Raw genomic sequence first — 20071 nt, 5'->3', positions numbered from 1 at the left:
CATACGTGGTGGTGAACTCTGTAATCCCCCACAGTAACAATGTCAAAGAGAGATGACAAGTACCAAAATTTTCAAAAGGAGCGGACAGATTTGCGTGTATTTGTGGATAGGTCAGGATCTCCACACGGTTTCAATTGTAGTGACAAGCTGTTCTCAAACAAAAACAAAAACAAAAAAAATACAAATTTCAGGACAAAACTTGCAGCATTTGCTACAAAATACCCCAAGGGTGATGCCCGAAAAAAAAGCTTGCAAGGAGCTGCAGCAAAAAATGAACATTGGACAAAATAGCCTGTAGGCCTGGTCAAAAAAAGGTGGGATCTTAAATTCCAGAAGTTTTACCGGCTCATACAGCAGTAGTCAAGAGGAGAAGCCTTTCACTGATGGGGATCACATGAAGAGATGCATGCTAAAAATTGGTCATGAGCTATTTGACGAGTTTCACAACAGGGACAAAATCTTACAGAAAATTCAAGACATGCCATTATTGGCAAAATCAGTCCATGACAGAGCTGTGAAAATGGCCCATCAAATCGACAAGGAACAAAAGCAAAATTTGAGTACAGCTACTTCTTTTTCGTTTGCTTTGGACAAGACAACCAACACACGTGACATTAATCGGCTGTGTATTCTGGGATGATATATTTGTGGAAATGCTGTGCACAAAAAAATGACTGCGATATTACCAATGAAAAATTAAACAAAGGGTAAACATCCTTAAAACTATGATGAACTTTGTAAAGAAGAAAAAAAATACAGTTGGATAATCTGGTGTCTGGGTGTATGGATGGTGCACCTAGTATAGTTGTCAAATACAGGGGATTCCTTACTCTTTTCAGAACAGTTGAATTGCCTGCTTTTGAACTTCCATTGCTTTGTGCATCAGGAAGCACTTTGCGCGCAATCCTGTGGGACTGAACTGAGAAATGTAAAGGGATTAGCCATTCACATTGTCAACTGGATTCTTGCCCAAGCCCTAAATCATTCTCAGTTTCAGTCACTTCTCCGGGAAATCGATTCTGAATACCTCGATCCACTAATGCACAACGTTTGCTGGTTATCTCGTGGCAAACTTTAGTCTCATTTTGCCACCTGCATTAACAAGATTAAGCCATTTTTGAATATGAAGGGTATCAAACACCCTGAGATTTCAGACTGTGACTGGTTGCTCAAGTTTTACTATGTCGTCAACATTATGGGTCCTTTGAATGAGCCAAACTTTAAGCTACAAGAGCAATGAAATACAGCCCTAACTCTGCAGCAGGCAATGTTTGGATTTGAGTCAAAATTGACCTTCTTCATCAAAGATATTGAGATGGACACATTTTGAAAAAATTACAAATGTTTTGTGATTCATGTCAGAGAGAGAATTCAAACAACAGCCTTGATTTGCAGCAGCTTGCCAGGTTTGCGTTTTCAGAAACGCTCAACTTTTCACAGGCAGACTGAAGAGAGACTATACGACCTTGTTTCTTAAACTGTGTTCCACAGAGACGTACAGGTGTGCCACAACCGTTTGAGGAAAAATAACGGCCGCTACAGCCACTGAGACGCAGCGGGTGATGCAAAGGGTGGAAGAGGTGAGCAAGTAGTGACACAGCAGTGACGTGGCTGGAAATTAGGCAGAGCTGCCTGCGTTCCTTCTTGAGTGCTTCCACGTGAAGGGCGGAAGAGGCGAGCGAGTGATGACGTGGCAGGAAATGAGGTGCCCTTTGCCAGAGGGGAGGGGCGTTGCAGGGCCAGCTCTGATTGGCTGTCTCCGCCACTGTCTGGAGATCCTGCCTGCCAGGGGAGAGAACTGCCCTACAGCCGCCACCCCAACCGGGTCTTTGCACCACTGCCTTTAGCCCTCACTTGTTACCCAGGTCAGCTAAGGGGGGCCAGATACAAAGTTCCTTCTTTGTTGGACAACTTTTTTTTTTATTAATGGATAGCGATTGACAGGTTATGTCTGGAATACTTAGATTAAAAAAGATGTTCCACTTTTCTAAAGATAATTAAAAAGATACTTAAATTGTCATTGGGCAGTGAGCGAATATTGTCGCTGTTAATAAAAGTGTTGTCTGGTGTCAAGGGGCGTGTGTGTGTGGTTTTTTTTGCTCAACCAAAAACTCTTGGTGTTCCTCATAAAAAAAAATTATTGTTTGGTGTTCCTTGGTCTTAAAAAGTTTAAGAAACACTGCTCTAAGACTTCTAGTATCCAAAAGCCTTTCAAATATGTTATGTGTTAATGTGAATAACAGTTTATAATGATGCACAATAGAATTTTTTTTTAATGGAATCACTCAGAAAAACCCAATGGGAGATTATTTTCTGGAAAAAAAATTAGTGGTTTGTTTGTTGTGGGGGGACTTTCCACAGTGCTGCATAAAATGAAATTAAACTATAATTGGGAAGTCCACACTCAAAGTGTAATATTAATAAAAAACGGAGCTCACATTTTCCTAAAGCAAGAAGCAACCTTATAAATGTAGTTTTGAAATTACTGATTCAGAGTTAATAGCACATGCATAAACAGGAAATACAAGGAAACATTCAATGCATGTCACAACTTACATGTGTTCTACCTCTTTGTGAGTATCTTCCAAAGAAATACCCAGCAACACACAGATGCCTCGTCCAATGGAACTTATTTGTTCCCCACCCACTGCAGGATTTAAAAAAAAAAAGTGAAGTTAATACATTATCTGGCTTTATGACAGGAATGCTGACAGGATCACAATAAATACTTTCTAGAAATGTGAAGAGTTAACTGTCGACGCATGTTGGGTCAGGTACATCAATTCAGTTTTAGAGACAGGACTGAAAGTCATGTCTGTGAAAGGAGAATTACAAGAAAGTTTATCATCTTGCAATGCCATAAGAAAAAAACAAGACACGTGCATGCGCCATAGCAGCATTCCAAATGTTCACTCTCTAGCACACATTTCCATCCTCAGATTCAGGGCAAAATTGCGTAGCCCCGTTTTTGTGAGTTACAAAATTTCAGTCCTTTGCCTCCCGTCCAATTGGTTTGTTAAATGAAGTGGCAATTTAGCAGCTCAATATGCTTGCTCCCAGCATTTCAAAACATTACACGAAGAGTTCTACCATTTGCAATTTTCATGGTCGTTAATGAGAGTCACATGCTTAAGAACATGAATAAATTCTTCGAACATTGACCCAAGCGTATGAAATCAATCAACTCCTCTGATTTCAGCATTGCAGAAGTCCCTCAAAATTAACATATTTACAAAATAATCAATCTTTTAAAGTTTCCGCTGTGCAAAACAGGAGTTGCGGTCAATGTTTCGGTTTGTCAGTGTGCTCACATCCTTAAGGGATTTGCGATATGGTTCAGTGAATGGGCCCCAACCCTGAGAGCAAGGAGACCTGGGTTCTCTGCAGCACTCAAGTTGGCTAAGCAATCTATGAGAAGACTGCAGTTTCCTCTGGGTTCATATCCCTTTCGTGTTGACATGTTAAACTTTTTGAGTACAGTGGCACCTTAGAGACTAACAGATATATATATATATATAGCATCATGAGCTTTTGTGGGCAAAGCCCACTTCTTCAGATGAGATGAAGGGGTTAAACAGGGAGGTTTCGCTGTGGGCTCTGCAGCCAGCTCGCCAGGAGCAGGGCTGGCAGCCCTAGCTGGTCCCTCTCCCAGGGAACCAGAATGTAACCTGCAACAGGGGGGCTGAGCTACGCTTGCCATAGACATGGGTTACTCCGGCCAGAGCAGCCCCTGCCTGTGGTAGGCCCGGCAGGGCCGAAGCAGCCCCCTGTCCAGGAAGGACAGGGAGCTACCCCAGCCCCTACGAGTTAACCGGAACTGGTAAGCATTACCTGTTTAGGGTGATGCTTCCCAGTTAACCTTTCACCTTTCCCTCATTAAAACAGGGACATCCTACATCCTTGTGATGCAGAAAGTCAGATGAGATGAACACAACAGCCCCTTCTGGCCTTTGAAGCGATCTACAAAAACAGATCTGTCTATACGTCGTCCAATTCTACCCAACCCCATGAAAACAAATATTTTATTTCCAATGTCATGAGACTGTTATGTCCCGCTAGAGAGAGAGTCCAAGTGATTTTAATGAGAACCCCTGGCGATGACAGCGAGGATTTTATTTAGATTTATACAACATTTAAAAACAAGCCCCACTGGACTAAGCATGTGTTAGTATTTGCTAAAAACCCACAAGCATCCCTGCACAAACAAGAAAAAGAAAAGCCAGCAGCCTCTAGGGACGTAAGCAACTAGTCGACTATCTGATAAGCAGGAGCTTATTGGAGAGTCCACTAGTGATGCAACTAATCGCTTCTCTCCCCTTTGCTTCCTCTAGCCTCTAGCTTTGCTGTCTGCATCAGCTTCCAGGGGATTTTAAGGAGGAGCTCCAAACTCGAATACATGGCATTGTGCTACCATTGTTATCTGTTCTCAAGTAGCACCTACAATCCCTACCCCCTGGTCATAGGGGCAGTACAAATACAGAACAAAATGTGAGGTCTGCCTCCAGAAAAGAGAGCTGCAACAGCTGGCCAGAAGCACAGCAGCTAAGCCTCACTGTAATCAAGAGTCAACAGTTAATCCAACATGCAATACAGTCATGTTATTAAAAACTGATTTATGCAGCAATATCCCCCTATATCCGTGAATAACAGCAAGGACACAGAAGACAGAAGCGTGTTGAATGACTAAGGCAAAAAGTCAAAGTGGGAAAATAAAAAATTTGCAGAGTTCCACCAAATAACCAACGAACCAGAAAGGCAACCTGCCTTGTAGCGGATGCTTTGCAAATGGAAAGAAATAGGTACTGAGCAAGCCAGGTCAAATCAAAGGTAACAGTCGTGCTGTAGGCACACAGTCAATCTCTGGCCCACGAAAGCTCATCACCTAATAAACCATCTTGTTAGTCTTTAAAGTGCTACATTGTCCTGTTTTTTGTTCCCTGAAAGGGGTCTGTCAACTCTCTCACAAACACCAATGACAAAACTTTAAACTTCCCCAGGGACAGCAAGCGTAGCTGAATGTAGCAGCGGGAGAACAACAACACACATAAGGGCTTCCAATCAGTAGATCGCAAAGGGGTAGCAGATCGTTATCCCCAGGGCTCGACAAACCCCAGCAAGAGCTACTCACCAGCCCCGCACTGCACATGCACAAAGAGCCGGTGAATGGGGCGCAATGGCTGAAATCTACTCGCCACAGGCAAGTAAATTCAGCAGTTTGTTGAGCCCTGATTAGCCCCATTTTACAGATGGGAAAGAAGGCAAGAAGAAGTGAAACAGCAGCAACCCCAGGGCAGAACTAGGAACAGAACCCAGGACTCAAGTCCCTATCCAATGCCCTTTCCACTAGTCAGACTTTTCTTTGAGTCCGCCTCCACAGTGAATAGCTCTAGCATCATGGTGTCCAACCAGTTAGGAAGCAGTAGCCACTGTAGTGTGGCTAGTTTGCTATAGCAGCAGCCACTGTAGCAAACTAGCCACACTCAACCAGCCAAATAGCCACCCGGGGCTAGTGGATTGGACACCTCGGCTCTAGCATCTGCTCCCACTGCTGCTCTAAGATGTACCCAACAGCAACAGAGTGATTTTCACGTCAGCAGCTGGGTTCTGCTGCAGTCCGGTCCTAATGATCAGCAGAGAGATCCCTGGTGTGTTCTCTTGGTAGCACAGCTCAGCATCACGCTGAGCAGCAGCAGAGGCACTGGGCTGGCTGCAAGCTCCCGAAGGCACCACGGATGTTTGGAAGGGATCTGGTTTTGTTGTTTTTCAATCTGGAAGAAGATTTTTGAAGGAAAGCTTTGACTCAGCCAAAGGGGATGGGGCTCGTCTGGCCAAGCTTCACCTGCCCCCCAGACCCGTGATTTGTTAAAGCATTAGTATGGGGAATGGGTGGGCCAGTGGAAAGGGAAAGAGCTGGGCGGGATGGACGGAAGATGCAAAGGGGGCGCGGAAGGGTGCAAGAGGGGTATGGGCACTGAGGGGGCCAGTGGGTGGAATAAATGCTGGGTACAGAGAGAGCAGGCGGGGTGGGTAAGTGGGTGAGAAGGACAGTGGGAGAGGGTAGACAGTCGGTGCAGGGGCAGAGCAACTCTGAGTGCATGGATGGGGAGTGTGGCCAGGGGCGGAACAGGTGTGGGAGCAGCATTTGCAGGTAGGTGGGTGCATAGGGGTACGAGGGAAGCATGTGGTGGGATAGCGAAAGCAGAGGCTGATCGGTGGAAAGAAGCTGGGATGCAGGGGAGTATGGGAAGGCCAGGGGGTGCAGGGAAAGGTGGAGGGATGGGAAGGATGGGGTGCAGTGGGAAGGACTGGTGATAGGAAGTGCAGGGGGGAGGTCAGGGAGTAGGGGATGCAGAGAGAAGGACTAAGGGTGCAGAGGAAAGCCAGATATGGGGTGCAGGGGGAAGGGCCAGGTGTGTGGGTGCAGGGGGAAAGGCTGGGGGGGGCGCAAGGGGAAGGGCCAGGCGGGCGGGTGCAGGGGGAAGGAGTGGGAGTGCAGGGGGAAGGGCCAGGTGTGTGGGTGCAGGGGGAAGGGCTGGGGGGACGCAGGGGGAAGGGCCGGGCGTGCGGGTGCAGGGGGAAGGACTGGGGGTGGGGATACAGAGAGGGGCCAGGGGTGGGGGTGCAGGGGAAGGACTGCGGGGCTCAGGGAAGGACCAGGCGTGGGGGTGCAGGGGAAGGACTGCGGGGCTCGGGATGCAGGGAGGGGCCAGGGATGGGGGTGCAGGGAGGGGCCAGGGGTGGGGGTGCAGGGGAAGGACTGCGGGGCTCAGGGAAGGACCAGGCGTGGGGGTGCAGGGGAAGGACTGCGGGGCTCAGGGAAGGACCAGGCGTGGGGGTGCAGGGGAAGGACTGGGGGTGAGGATGCAGGGAGGGGCCAGGGATGGGGGTGCAGGGAGGGGCCAGGGGTGGGGGTGCAGGGGAAGGACCGCGGGGCTCAGGGAAGGACCAGGCGTGGGGATGCAGGGGAAGGACTGGGGGGGCACAGGGGAAACACTGTAGGAGTGCAGGGGAGGGCCAGGTATGGGGCACAGGGGAAGGACTGGGGGTGAGAGTGCAGGGGGGCCAGGTGTGGGGGTGCAGGGGAAGGACTGGGGGTGGGGATGCAGGGAGGGGCCAGGGATGGGGGTGCAGGGGAAGGACTGGGGGTGAGAGTGCAGGGGGGCCAGGTGTGGGAGTGCAGGGGAAGGACTGGGGGTGGGGATGCAGGGAGGGGCCAGGGATGGGGGTGCAGGGGAAGGACTGGGGGTGAGAGTGCAGGGGGGCCAGGTGTGGGGGTGCAGGGGAAGGACTGGGGGTGGGGATGCAGGGAGGGGCCAGGGATGGGGGTGCAGGGGAAGGACTGCGGGGCTCAGGGAAGGACCAGGCGTGGGGGTGCAGGGAAGGTCTGGGGGGGCGCAGGGGAAACACTGTAGGAGTGCAGGGGAGGGCCAGGTATGGGGTGCAGGGGAAGGACTGGGGGTGAGAGTGCAGGGGGGCCAGGTGTGGGGGTGCAGGGGAAGGACTGGGGGTGAGAGTGCAGGGGGGCCAGGTGTGGGGGTGCAGGGGAAGGACTGGGGGTGAGAGTGCAGGGGGGCCAGGTATGGGGTGCAGGGGAAGGACTGGGGGTGAGAGTGCAGGGGGGCCAGGTGTGGGGGTGCAGGGGAAGGACTGGGGGTGGGGATGCAGGGAGGGGCCAGGTGTGGGGGTGCAGGGGAAGGACTGGGGGTGGGGATGCAGGGAGGGGCCAGGTGTGGGGGTGCAGGGGAAGGACTGGGGGTGGGGATGCAGGGAGGGGCCAGGTGTGGGGGTGCAGGGGAAGGACTGGGAGGCGCAGGAGGGGACCAGGCATGCGGGTGTAGGGGGGAAGGACTGGGGGGTGCGGGGGGGGCAGGAGTGGGGGTACAGGGGAAGGACGGCGGCGCAGGGGGGGCAGCTGTGGCGGGGGGCGCGGGGGGGGCCAGGCATGCGGGTGTAGGGGGGAGGACGCAGAGGAGCGGGGGGAGGACGCAGAGGGGCGCGGGGGGGGCGCAGGAGCGGGGGGGGGGGGCGCTGACCTGTCACGCTGGCCTGGGCGACCCGCTGGATTATCGCCTTCATGGTGCCGAGGCGGCGCGGCCAGGCCGGGATCCGGAGTCCGCGCCCGCCCCCTGCCGGCCCCGGCGGGCTCCGCGCAGCCGAACGAGCCGCGTGGCCCTGCAGCTGTTTCAATCGGGCTCTGCCCCGCTCCCCGCCGAGCCAGGCCCTGCCCGGGCCACCCCTCCCTCCGGAGCCACCGGCCAACTCCGCCCTGACCTTCGGGCTGCCGGATGCTTTCCCCAAAAATACCGAGCACAGGGGCTACAAATTTGTCCAGCAGGAAAAAAAAAAAAAACCCGGCTACGTCTGGACAGGCATGATTTTCCACAAATGCTTTTAACGGAAAAGTTTTTCCGTTAAAAGCATTTGCGGAAAAGAGCGTCTAGATTGGCAGGATGCTTTTGCGCAAAAGCACTTTTTGCGGAAAAGCGTCCGTGCCGATCTAGACGCGCTTTTGCACAAGAAAGCCCCGATCGCCATTTTCGCCATCAGGGCTTTTTTGCGCAAAACAGTCCTGTGCTGTCTACACTGGCCCTCTTGCACAAAAGCATTTGCACAAGAGGGCTTTTATCCGAACGGGAGCATCATAGCATTTCCGCAAGAAGCACTGATTTCAGACAGTAGGAAGTCAGCGTTCTTGCGGAAATTCAAGCGGCCAATGTAGACAGCCAGCAAGTTTTTCCGCAAAAGCAGCTGCTTTTGCGGAAAAACTTGCCAGTCTAGACGCAACCAACCACTGCCACAAACACACATGCTATGTTTAATACTTAACTTTATTATAAACAGGCTTCAGTTAATGTCAGTTGGTCTAAATCAGTTATAAATATATTTGGACACAATATGTATACTTGGTGTTATGTTCCTGTTCATATTTTTTTAACTTAAAAGTTGACAGACAACCTTTATTACCAATAATATGTAATGTACTTTACAATGTTCCTGACATATATTTCAGCTTCCTGGATTTTTTTTTTTCATCTGGCCTTCAGATATGAAAGGCAGAGTGATTTAACACCTGTTTAGATTTGTCATCCATGTGACAAAATGAAAAGTATGCCAAAAACTTTGCATAAAATAGTTAATTTGTGTTTAATTTTAATGGTTCAAAGAATGTCAGGCAAAATGGTCGGCCCTCACGCATGTTCACTTCATCAAATCTGGCCCTCTTTGAAAAAAGTTTGGACACCCCTGTCCTACACCATCTCTATGTAAAGAGGCTTAGACGTAATTGTGCAAATGTGCATGCTATTTTCATTGCTTTCTAGTCCTCTAAAGCAAAGGCTATAGAAGAATTTAGAAGAACTCCTTTTTATCCAGCAGCTGAAATGATTGTAGAGAACTCCCAGCGCCGATCGCGCCCCGCCTCCCAGCCACTCTCCCCTACCCCCGCTAGGCTTCTGACACATCCAGAGCGCTGATCGTGGCCCTGCCTGCCAACTGGGACTCTCAGGCTGGGAGCCTGTGATTGCGCAGAAGCCTGGCAAGGGCGGGGGGAGTGGTTGGGAGTCCCATCCACTCCCCCCGTCACCGCCAGGTTTCTGCGTAATCACAGGCTCCTAGCGCCGATCATGGCCCCGCCTTCCAGCCGCTCCCCCCGCCCACGCCAGGCTTCCGTCCGGTGCGCAGCTGGAAAAATCAGAAAATACCGGAAATTGCATATGGCTGGTATTTTCTGTTTTTTTTTACCGGACAGAGAGTGCAAATACCGGACTGTCCGGTAGTATACTGGACACCTGGCAATCTTACCTGAAGTTCCTAAGATAACAGGAAAGGAGATTAAGCTCTGCCTCTCCCTCAGCTAGATGAGGGCCCATACATCTAGGTCACAATGTCTGGGGATGTGATTAATTGAAACTGGGTGACAGGGAGAGTGTAACCTGAACTGGCACTAAGCTAACACTCTTGTCTGCTTTGAAAGTGAAGTCAGGGTGTTTGCTAGGGTACAAAGGCAGAGAGAGGATCTTGCTTCAGGCCTGCAATCTTGGACATAAGAGAACAGGCTTATGCTCCATCAGTCATAAGGACATAAGAACGTCCAGTCCAAAGGTCCATCCAGTCCAGTGTCCTGTCTGCTGACAGCGGCCAATGTCAGGTATCCCAGAGGGAATGAACGGAACAGGCAATCATCAAGTGACCCATCCAATGCCCATTCCCAGCATCTGACAAACAGAAGTTAGGGACAACATTCCTGCCCATCCTGGCTAATAGCCATTGATGGACCTAACCTCCATGTATAATCGAGTTCTTTTTGTGAACCCTGTTAAAGTTCTCATCTTCACAATGTCCTCTGGCAAGGAGTTCCACAGATTGTGCATTATGTGAAGAAATACTTCCCTTTACTTTAAACTTACTACCATTACTTTCATTTGGTGACACCTCCCCACCCCCATTCTTGTTCTGGGAAGGAGTAAATAGTTCTTCTTTATTAACTTTCTCTGCACCGGTCATGATTGTATAGACAGCTACCATATTCCCCCTTAGGAGTCTCTTTTCCAAGCTGAAAAGACCCAGTCTTATTAATCTCTGCTCATATGGCAGCCATTCCAAACCCCATATCGTTTCCTTGCCCTTTTCTGAACTTTTCCCAATTCCAAGATATCTTTTTTAGATGAAGCAACCACATCTACACACAGTATTCAGGATGTGGGCATACCATGGATTTATATAGGGGCTTGGAAGCAACAGAAAACAATCTTTTTGCACCCTTTTTTCCCCTGGTTATTTGTGCAGACAACCTAGCACAGCAAGCATGGACCCCACTCAGCTGCACACTGCAAACATAGCAAACATTATACTAGTTTCTCCAGAGCTTAGCCAGGAACCAGGGGTGCAAGGAACAATGTGAGAAGGCCATGCCCACAGTTGGGGGGGCAGAGGGGTACCACTGAATGGAGCAATTAGCATATTCTGCCAGCCGCAGAGCTGAGATACAGCAAAACAGCAATTCTGATTCTAGGAGGCAAGCACAGACTGGTGGGACTTCTTAGTTATGCAGCTATGGGCCAATGACCTCTGGCTACAGAACTTTCCCATGCATAAGGCCACCTTCATGAACTTTGCAAATGGCTGTCTGCTCTCCACATCCTCCTGAAATGCATTACGAGAATAAGACTCGCTCTGACAGTTGAGAAGCAAGTATACATCTTGAATACTGTGTACAGATGTGGTCTCCTCACCTCAAAAAAGATATTTTGGCCTTAGAAAGGGTTCAAAAAAGGGCAACTAAAATGATTAGGGGTTTGGAGCGGGTCCCATATGAGGAGAGATTAAAGCGACTGGGACTTTTCAGTTTAGAAAAGAGGCGACTGAGGGGGGATATGGTAGAGGTCTATAAAATCATGAGTGGTGTGAAGAGGGTGAATAAAGAAGTTATTTATTAGTTCCCATAATAGAAGAACTAGAGGACACCAAATGAAGTTAATGGGTAGCAGCTTTAAAACTAATAAAAGAGAGTTCTTCACACAGCGTGTAGTCAACCTGTGGAACTCCTTTCCACAAGAGGCTATGAAGGCTAGGACTATAACAGAGTTTAAAGGGACACTAGATAATTTCATGGAGGTTAGGTCCATAAAAGGCTATTAGCCAGGGGATAAAATGGTGTCCTTGGCCTCTGTTTGTCAGAGGCTGGAGAAGGATGGCAGGAGACAAATTGCCTGATCATTGTCTTCGGTCCACCCACTCTGGGGCACCTGGTGGTGGCCACTGTCAGCAGACAGGCTACTGGGATAGATGGACCTTTGGTCTGACCCAGTACGGCTATTTCTTATGTTCTTATGTCAATAGCCCTGTGGAAGTTTGCAATGCCAGACTGCTACTGGTCAGTTGAGAATCAATTTGGAGTTGGTAAATCCACAGAGGTGGCCAGCTGCGATCCAAGTAGCCAAGACAAGGGTAGCTAGTGACTCTGTGAAAGGTGCAGAACGTAGTGGAGGGATTTGCTGCAATGGACTTCCCTACAGCTATGTCTACAGTGTGGAGCTATTTGGGGGATACCGGACATATCCCAAAATAGCTATTCTGTGTCTTTAAAGCAGCTTGTTATTTCAAGATAATTTCAAAATAATGGGGGTGTTATTCCGGCATCCCTGTAACCATCTTTCCATGAGGGTTAAGGGATGTTTCAGAATAGCACTTTTTTCCAAAGTGACCTCGAAATAAATTACACTATTTATGTGGTACAAAATGCGTAGTTTATTTCAAGGTAAGGGTGCAGTGTAGACACACCCTAACTGTGGTGGGGCGGTAGATGGAAAGCACATCCCTATCTTAACTCCTTGCCCGAGAGTACATAAACCACAATGGGTATTTTTCAATGGTGTTGCAGGCTGTGGTGGATCATAAGGGCCATTTCACCAACATCAACCTGGGATGATCGGGAAAGGTGCATCTTTAGGAACTCCGGTCTCTTCAGAAAGCTGCAAAGTGGAACTATCTTCCCAGATCGGAAAATTACCATTGATGACACTGAAATGCTCATAGCTATCCTTGGACGCCAGCCTGCCCTTTGCTCCCATGGCTCATGAAGCCATACACAGGCAGCCTATACAGTAGTGAGGAGCAGTTCACGCTGAGCAAGTGCTGAATGGCAGTAAAATGTGCCTTTAGCCATTTAAAAGCACACTGGCCAAGTATATTGACTAGATTAGACCTCAGCAAAAGCAATATTCCCGCTGCTGTGTGCTGCATAATACTTGTGAAAATAAAGGGGATATCCTTCTGGCAGGGTGAGGGGCTGAGGCATATCGCCTGGCACCTAATTATGGGCAGCCAAACACCAGGTCATCTGCACTGAACATGAGGACAGGAAATCATGCAGGGAGCTTAAATGTAAGATGCAGAATGAGATATTGAGGCTCATGGGGGAGCAAACAGCTGCTGAGGGGCCTGCTTGAGGAGCAGGAAAAGCTGCTAGAGAGCAGGCACTCCCTCCTCCCCCCCCCCCCCGCAACTGCTGGCAACCATCTGTCCTCCTCACCACGTTTCATACGCTCCCCTCCCAGATGTAGAATGGAGAGGTGATGGCAGGGGATGCCAGAGTAGCCTTTAACTTAACTCCCGGGGGTGGTTGTGGGAGCAGAAGACTGTCATTCCCACAGTTTTGAGTACTACAAGGGGATTGTGAGAAGGAACATGTCCTTGCCTAGTCTGTGCCCCACCATCAGACCCTACTACATCAGCAACTCCCTTTCTGTGTTCCCTAAATAAAAAGGTACGATTTCAGCGCAACAGGATCTTTGTTTATTCTGCCAACTGCAGTAGGGCGGGCAAGGGGAGGGTGTTTGCAGGGCAGGGCTACATCTAGACTGGCATGATTTTGCGCAAGAGGGCCCCGATGGTATTGTTTTACGCAAAAAAGCCCCGATGGCGAAAATGGCGATCGGGGTTTTCTTGCACAAAACCGCGTCTAGATTGGCACGGACGCTTTTCCAGAAAAAGTGCCTTTGCGGAAAAGCGTCCGTGCCAATCTAGACGCTCTTTTCCACAAATGCTTCTAAAGGAAAAACTATTCCGTTAAAAGCATTTGCGGAAAATCATGCGTCTAGTCGTAGCCATGGTGTCTTCGCTCCCCCGCCTCCCATCAACGCATGGCTGTTCTCCAGGATGATCCATCACAAACCTCACAGCAAACCCAGGATCATAATTTGTTGGGGATGAACAAACAGAGGCAGACTGCCTCTGTGCTATTATAGAACTTCCTTCATTTCACCCAGATCACCATGCACGTTGTCAGTCTTCTCTGAAGCACAGAGCCTGATAGGACATAGATGCTGTGTGAAAGTGGCCAGAAACCTGGATGTTATGCTGCTACGCTTTGTGCTGCAATGACGCCTGATGTCTTACCGCTGGCGTGGCGAGACATCCTACTGCGGAAGACAGAGTAAGACAGCCCTCCCCAGAAACCTTCTGAGAAGGACTGCAGAGTAGCTCGCTGAGTTTTGTAGAAATTTGCAGGGACGATTCCAGGAACAGGCACATTAAACTTTTCCCGGACGCTCTCGCTGTGTACTGTACCCCAACTGTTCAGGGCAGATCAAAGATTAAACGGTAGCATGATTACAAATGTGCACTCACCAAAGGTGCCCTCCCCATTATCAAGGTCCAGCAAAAAGAGGGCCTGGGAGGACATGGGCTCCAAAAGTTGAAAAAAGGTCCTGGCTGTCAGAGAAGTATCTACAGTAAACTTCCGATAATCCGGCACCTTTAGGACCCAGGGGGTGCCGGATTATCCGATATGCTGGACTATCAGAAGGGGGGGACTATGAAGGGTCTGGGGTGGGGGGGATGCCACCCCAGACCCCTCCTAGCCCCCCCTTCCGATAGTCCGGCTCTGCCCCAGGCATCCCTGATTCAGCTGCTGCTGAAACTGACCAGCAGCGGCTGAATCGGAGATGCCTGGGACAGAGCAGCTGGAGTGCTGCCGGGTTGGTCCCGTAGCGCTGACCCTTGGTGCAGCCAGATATACCCGGCAGCACCCCAGCTGCTCTGCCCCAGGCATCCCCAAGTCAGCCGCTGCTGAAACTGACCAGCGACTGACTCCAGGAAGCCCGGGGCAGAGCAGCTCTGCCTCGGGCTTCCTGGAGTCAGCCGCTGATCAGTTTCAACAGCGGCTGAATCTGGACGCCTGGGACAGAGCAGCTGGGGCGCTGCCGGGTTGGTTCCTGCAGCACCGCACCTCGCCACTGCAGGAACCAACCTGGCAGCACCCCAGCTGCTCTGTCCTAGGTGTCCCCAAGTCAGCTGTTGCTGAAACTGATCAGCAGCTGATTCCAGGAAGCCCAGGGCAGAGCAGCTCTGCCTCGGGCTTCCTGGAGTCAGCCACTGGTCAGTTTCAGCAGCGGCTGAATTGGGGACACATGGGGTGCTGCCCTGTTGGTCCCGCAGACCCAAGGGGCAGCGCTAGGGGACCTATCCGGCAGCGCCCCAGCTGCTCTGCCTCCTGCTTCCCCGATTCAGCCGTTGATCGGTTTTAGCAGCAGCTGAATAGGGAAAGCTGGAGACAGAGCAGCTCCAATGGTCCAGCTGCCCGGAGCACTTCCGGGTTCCTGGTGGTGCTGGACCATCAGGAGTGCCAGACCGTCAGATGCTGGACCATCGGAGTTTTACTGTACAATGTACTCCCTGTTGTTGCCTGAGGCTGCCTGAAGACTCTCTTGGGAGATGTACACAGATAGTTCTCAGATCCTGCAGCTGTCCATAGAAGTGGCAGTCTGCACCTCTAATCTGGAGTGACCATATCTGGGACACCTACCTCAGCTCCTTTATTTTCACATGGCACGGATGGGTATCCCTAGTGTAGCCTTTTTCCACCAGGCCCTGTGCGATTTAGGCAGATATCAGCATTTCTTTTGCTGGTTCTTAGTTCTCCCCAAACAGATTCTTCTCTCTGCACAGCAATCAGATCCAGTATCTCTGCACCCAACACGGCCAAGCTCGTTTGTAACTCTGGGTGTCCATGGTCAGATATGCTGCTGGGCTCAAAGTTCAAGAGTTTGTGTGCCTTTTCCTTGGTTCCTGAGAGCACAACAGAATTAAGTGCTGGCTAAGGCAGTCATTTCCGGGACCTGCGGGACACCTCCCGGAGGCAAGAACATCAACCTGAACTGAAGGTCAAATTTAGTGCTATTCCTCTCACTGAGATGGAGTATCAATGTCAACTTTAAAAGCTCTTACAGTCAGGAGAAGGGACTTGGTGATGTAGACAAATTCATTATACAATCAGCCTAATATGGCTAACTTTGATCTAACCTCATAGTGTAGACCAGGCGTTAGTAAGCAGCTCCATGGAGTAAAGTATTGTCATTCTCACTGAGGAACTCTTCAGATGGGAGCTACACCTTTGCTGCTAATGCAATTTTACATACGAACAAACTGCTCCAAGAAAGCGACCTGGTAGACCAATGGAGTCATTAACATGACACATCTGTTGGTGACAGAACAGTTAATACTGAGCACTATTTACACCTTTAATGAAACAGATGTTACACTTGAGTCACTTAATTTCGTGTTTGAGTTCAATTTCTATATTCCCCTAAGCATTAACTTTCATTCCCACTTTCCGACTTTAGTAACATAAGAACTCTCCCAAAAGCCAAAGTAAAATATAATTCGCTTTACTGGAAAAGCATTTAGTGTCCAATGCTGTTTCTCATTCACAATCATTAAACTGACTTTGCAATTTCGTATTATTTTATCAAAGCAACACCCATTAGACAGAGGTCAAGTTTAGCAGAGGCAATCGTGTTAATTTAGTAGACACTACATGCTGTTCAAAATCATTAAAATAAACTTCAAATTATACAGATTTAATTGTAGGAAGTTTATTAATTCACAATTTGTTTAATATTTCAGCACTCCAAGAAAATTACTTGGAAAACACTGCTTTTAACAGATTTGAAAAAGTTTGCTAGGCTTTGCAAAACATTCAGGGTGGGGATGTTTGTTTGGTTGGCTGTTTTTTCGTGTGAGACGAGCGTAGACTTGGCTTGTTACTGAAAGAGAACCATATTTGCTCTTCAACTAAAGATTTCACGTCCAAGCAAGCCATCTTGATGCAAGTCATTTTTCTTGTCATGATATCAAAGTCCTAATTTCCAGGATCCAGTTACTCTTCTGGACCGGGGCCATCATTGGTTGCAAAGAATGATCTCACCTTATCATACAGTCCAGGTGTAGGATCTTGTTTATATGTTATCACTGATGTGACACGAAAACCTAGTTGTGGCTCATTCGGAGGGATGCTTTCTTTACCTAATAAAAAAAAAAGCCAGCTACTCTTAACCACTCTCTAGTTTCCCTGCTTTTGGCTGCCAACACAGCTGTATCAGAGTACAGTAACAACTATCTTTTTAGTCCGTTTTTGTGGTTCACTTCATTGCTTCCAAAATTTTGGAAGGAATAAATATCGCGGTTAGAAACAATTTAAACACTCATTTTTACATCTTATGTTTAATTTAGTACATTTGGATGGCTCAAATTGGTATTGGCACCTGAATTGTCATAATGCACCAATGAAGTTTACCCCTTGCGATGAATACCCTTGACAGCCTTGTCTGCACTGTCAACCAAATTTCAGCTTGGTTTTGAACTTATTAAGTCTTCTTGGTGTACACAAGACCACTGAAAACAAGACTAATCCTAAAAATATTTGGCAAGCATGGAAACCCTTGCGGAGTTCTTGTGTATGGACAGAGTGTTGTTTACAAGCCTGCTGCGAGAACAGAATGGTTCTTCAGCACCTTAAGTGCACCCAGTGCAGACAGAGCCTACAAGCGAAACGCTCAGGCTCCAGGATCGTTCCCTTTTGGCCCCTTTGCTGAAACTTGCCAAAGAGAGCAGCAAGGCAGGGTTTGCAAACAGCCTCCACGTTTCTGACACCTCTACGCTACAGCAAAGAGGAGAGCAAATATTTCTGCAACAAAACGGCCAAGATTCCTGTCTAGCTCACCCAGCAGCTCAATCAGGGTTGCAAGCGCCGCCCCCCGTTGTAAGTCCCCTGCAAGCGACAGGCCAAGCGCAGCTCAGCGGCTGGGCTACCGGGGCCTCGCTCTGCACTGAGCCCTCACTCTGGCAGGCCCAGTAAGTGAAGGGGAGGAGGGAGAACGGGAGGCCCCCGCGCCAGCAGCCCCCGGGGTGAGCGCGCGCCCCGCAGCCCCCCCGGGAGCCCCCCCAGCACTTCCCCAATCTCCCGGGCACCCGCCTTGGGGAGACCCTGGAGGCCTCGGGCGCCTGGGGGGGTGGAGCCCCGAGTCAGCCCCGCCCCCCGCCAGGGCCCGGGCCCCGCCCCCCAGGACACACCCAGGCGGCCCTGCCGTACCGGGCGGCGCGGGCCGCTCCCAGCGGCCGGTCCAGTAGTAGAAGAGCAGGGAGCCCACCAGGCCCCAGGCGCCCAGGGCGTAGACGCCAGCCAGGCGCGCCCTCCAGCGCTGCGCCTGCCCCGCGTCCATCTTGCCGCCGCCGCCGCCGCCACCGCCCAGCAACGGCCGCTCCCATTGGCTCGCCGCGCGCGGCCAATCAGATGCGGCCGACCAGCGAGCGCGAGGGGAGGAGGTGGAGGGGGGGGGAAGAGCGCGCGTGCGCGCTTCCGGGACGAAAGGCGAGTCCCGCGCGTGCGCGCTCTGCCCTGCTCGCCGCAGGGTCCGCTCCGCTGCCCCAGGGAGGCGGGGCTTCCGGCCCAGTGCAGGCGCGACCTTTGCTGGGCACCACGTGGTCCGCGCGCGCCCTGTAGCTGGGCGGCAGGCTCCGGGCTCAGCTCCCCGCCGCGCGCCCCTCCCCCGCGAGATTGGTGTTGGCTTGGAGGTTTTGCCAGCTGCTCCCACTGGCTGGAGTTACAGCCAATAGGAACAGTGGGGCGTGCCCGGGGGCACAGAGCCCCCCCTCTCTTTTCTTTGCCAGACTCGCACACCCATTGCCCGCATATGCACCCCTCCCCAACTTGCACCCCCCCCCCGCATGCCATCTCCTGGCCAGCCCTCCCTCCCAGCCCTTGCAGTGAGTAGGGTGGGCCACAGCCCAAATATTTTGAGAATCACTGCTCTAGAGCATCCCCAGGAAACATCCCCTCCCCTTCTCATGGGGCTCCGGGCACAACCTCCTGCTCCTCCCTCTTCCCCCCCCAATCACACCTCCCTCCCAGTCTCCAGGTGCTGGCTCTTTAGGAGTATGACACCAAACAGCAAGAGGAGACATGATAATGTGGAAGGGTTAGTGATACTAGCAGGCTGAGCAATGGGTCTTTGGCCTTCCCTCTTCTCCCTGGCTCCGTGCTTGGAAGGCAGGGGGAGCCCCCAGAATGAGGGTTAGCAGTTAACCTGGCCCTGTGTTTTTCCCACCACTGCATAGAGTCAGTCCTTAAAACAGTCAGTTGCCCTTTAGTGCTATCTTTTTTTTAAACAGTGTGGTCCAGTTTATATGTATATGGCTGCACCCCATGGTTCTTGCCAAGTGGATTTCCCTACTACTGCAGTTGTGCCAGCCTCACCCTTCTCCAGTTTCAACTTTCCTTTAAAAAAAAGTAAGATTCATGTGATAAAACAAAAAAGTAGTTACGGAGCACTTTAACAACTAACAAAATAGTTTATTAGGTGATAATGAACTATATTGCTAGTCTTTAAAGTGCTAGGTAACTGCTTTTTTGTTTTACCAAGATCAGACTAACACGGCTACCTCTCTCTGACTATTCATGTGAATATTCAAGTCTGAGAATAAAACCTGCCAAAGTAGCTTACGGAATAAACAGGAAGAACTTCAACTACTAATGAACAATCACAATTGCAACACAAAATGGCCTCACAGAGACTTGGTGGAGTAATTCACATGACAAATATTGATATAGAAGGGTACAGTTTGTTCAGGATGGACAGGCAGGGAAAAAGGGGAATAGGGCTTTGTACATTGGGACTGCAGATCGCAATACTGTTGCAAAAAACCCAAACCAGTATTGTGGTATGTGTAAGCAGAAGCACTGTAAGAAAGACATGAGTTGTTTTTCCACTCAGCCCTGATAAATCTTCAGATGAAGTACTATATCCTGTTCTGGGCATCATGCCTTGGAGATGTAGACAAATTGGAGAAGATCGACAAAAAATGATTAAATGTCAAGAAAACATGAACTTTGAAAAAAGACTGAAAACAACTGGGTCACAAGCCGGGGCACAATTAAACTGTCTGCCCGGGCACCAGAATGGCTTGGTCCGGCCCTGGTTATAAGGAGAAGGGTGATAAATCGTTCTCCTTATTCACCAGAACAGACCAAACAGCAATGGTCTTAAATTGCAACAAAAGAGTTTGGGTCATACATTAGGAAGCACCTCCTAACTGTAAGGATAGCTAAATACTGGAACAGATTACCTAGGGAGGTTTCTCCATCATTGGAGGTTTTTAAGAAAAGGTTTGACAAATACATGTCAGGTATGTCTAGATCATATTTAGCCCTGCTTCACTGCAGGAGACTGGACTAGATGACTGATCCAGATCCCTTCTAAGTCATGGAATCACAGATGTGTAGGACAATAGGTAG

General features: G+C 49.9%; 2 protein-coding genes across 2 annotated transcripts in view; both read right to left on the bottom strand.

The window, feature by feature from the left end:
- The window catches only part of DTD1 (D-aminoacyl-tRNA deacylase 1), a 104013-nt gene extending 95830 nt beyond the window's left edge, over positions 1 to 8183 (bottom strand). Inside the window, exons 1-2 of the mRNA XM_075925770.1 lie at positions 8034 to 8183; positions 2557 to 2647 (exon numbers count right to left, since the gene is read on the bottom strand). Coding sequence (XP_075781885.1) covers positions 2557 to 2647; positions 8034 to 8076 — 134 coding nt within the window. The 5' untranslated portion in view covers positions 8077 to 8183. The remainder of the gene's footprint in view (positions 1 to 2556; positions 2648 to 8033) is intronic.
- Positions 8184 to 16348: 8165 nt separating this feature from the next.
- Positions 16349 to 18044, bottom strand: SMIM26 (small integral membrane protein 26). Its single transcript, XM_075925769.1, has 2 exons — positions 17870 to 18044; positions 16349 to 16803 (listed from the first exon to the last, which is right to left on the bottom strand). Exons 1-2 carry the CDS (start codon positions 17997 to 17999, stop codon positions 16658 to 16660), a joined length of 276 nt encoding a protein of 91 aa, XP_075781884.1. The 5' UTR covers positions 18000 to 18044; the 3' UTR covers positions 16349 to 16657.
- Positions 18045 to 20071: the final 2027 nt, after the last annotated feature.

Source organism: Pelodiscus sinensis, chromosome 3 (genome assembly GCF_049634645.1).
Source record: "Pelodiscus sinensis isolate JC-2024 chromosome 3, ASM4963464v1, whole genome shotgun sequence".
NCBI classification, from domain to species: Eukaryota; Metazoa; Chordata; order Testudines; family Trionychidae; genus Pelodiscus; species Pelodiscus sinensis.
Note: the sequence above shows the minus strand (reverse complement) of the source record. Positions and strands in the feature narration are given on the sequence as shown.

What these genes read in the sequence shown, in the direction of transcription:
- SMIM26 (XM_075925769.1), bottom strand. Translation starts at nt 17,999, where the DNA reads ATGGACGCGGGGCAGGCGCAGCGCTGGAGGGCGCGCCTGGCTGGCGTC. An exon ending in GGAGCGGCCCGCGCCGCCCG is followed by an intron (nt 16,804 to 17,869) that starts GTACGGCAGGGC and finishes TTTTTTTATTAG; the next exon opens with GTAAAGAAAGCATCCCTCCG.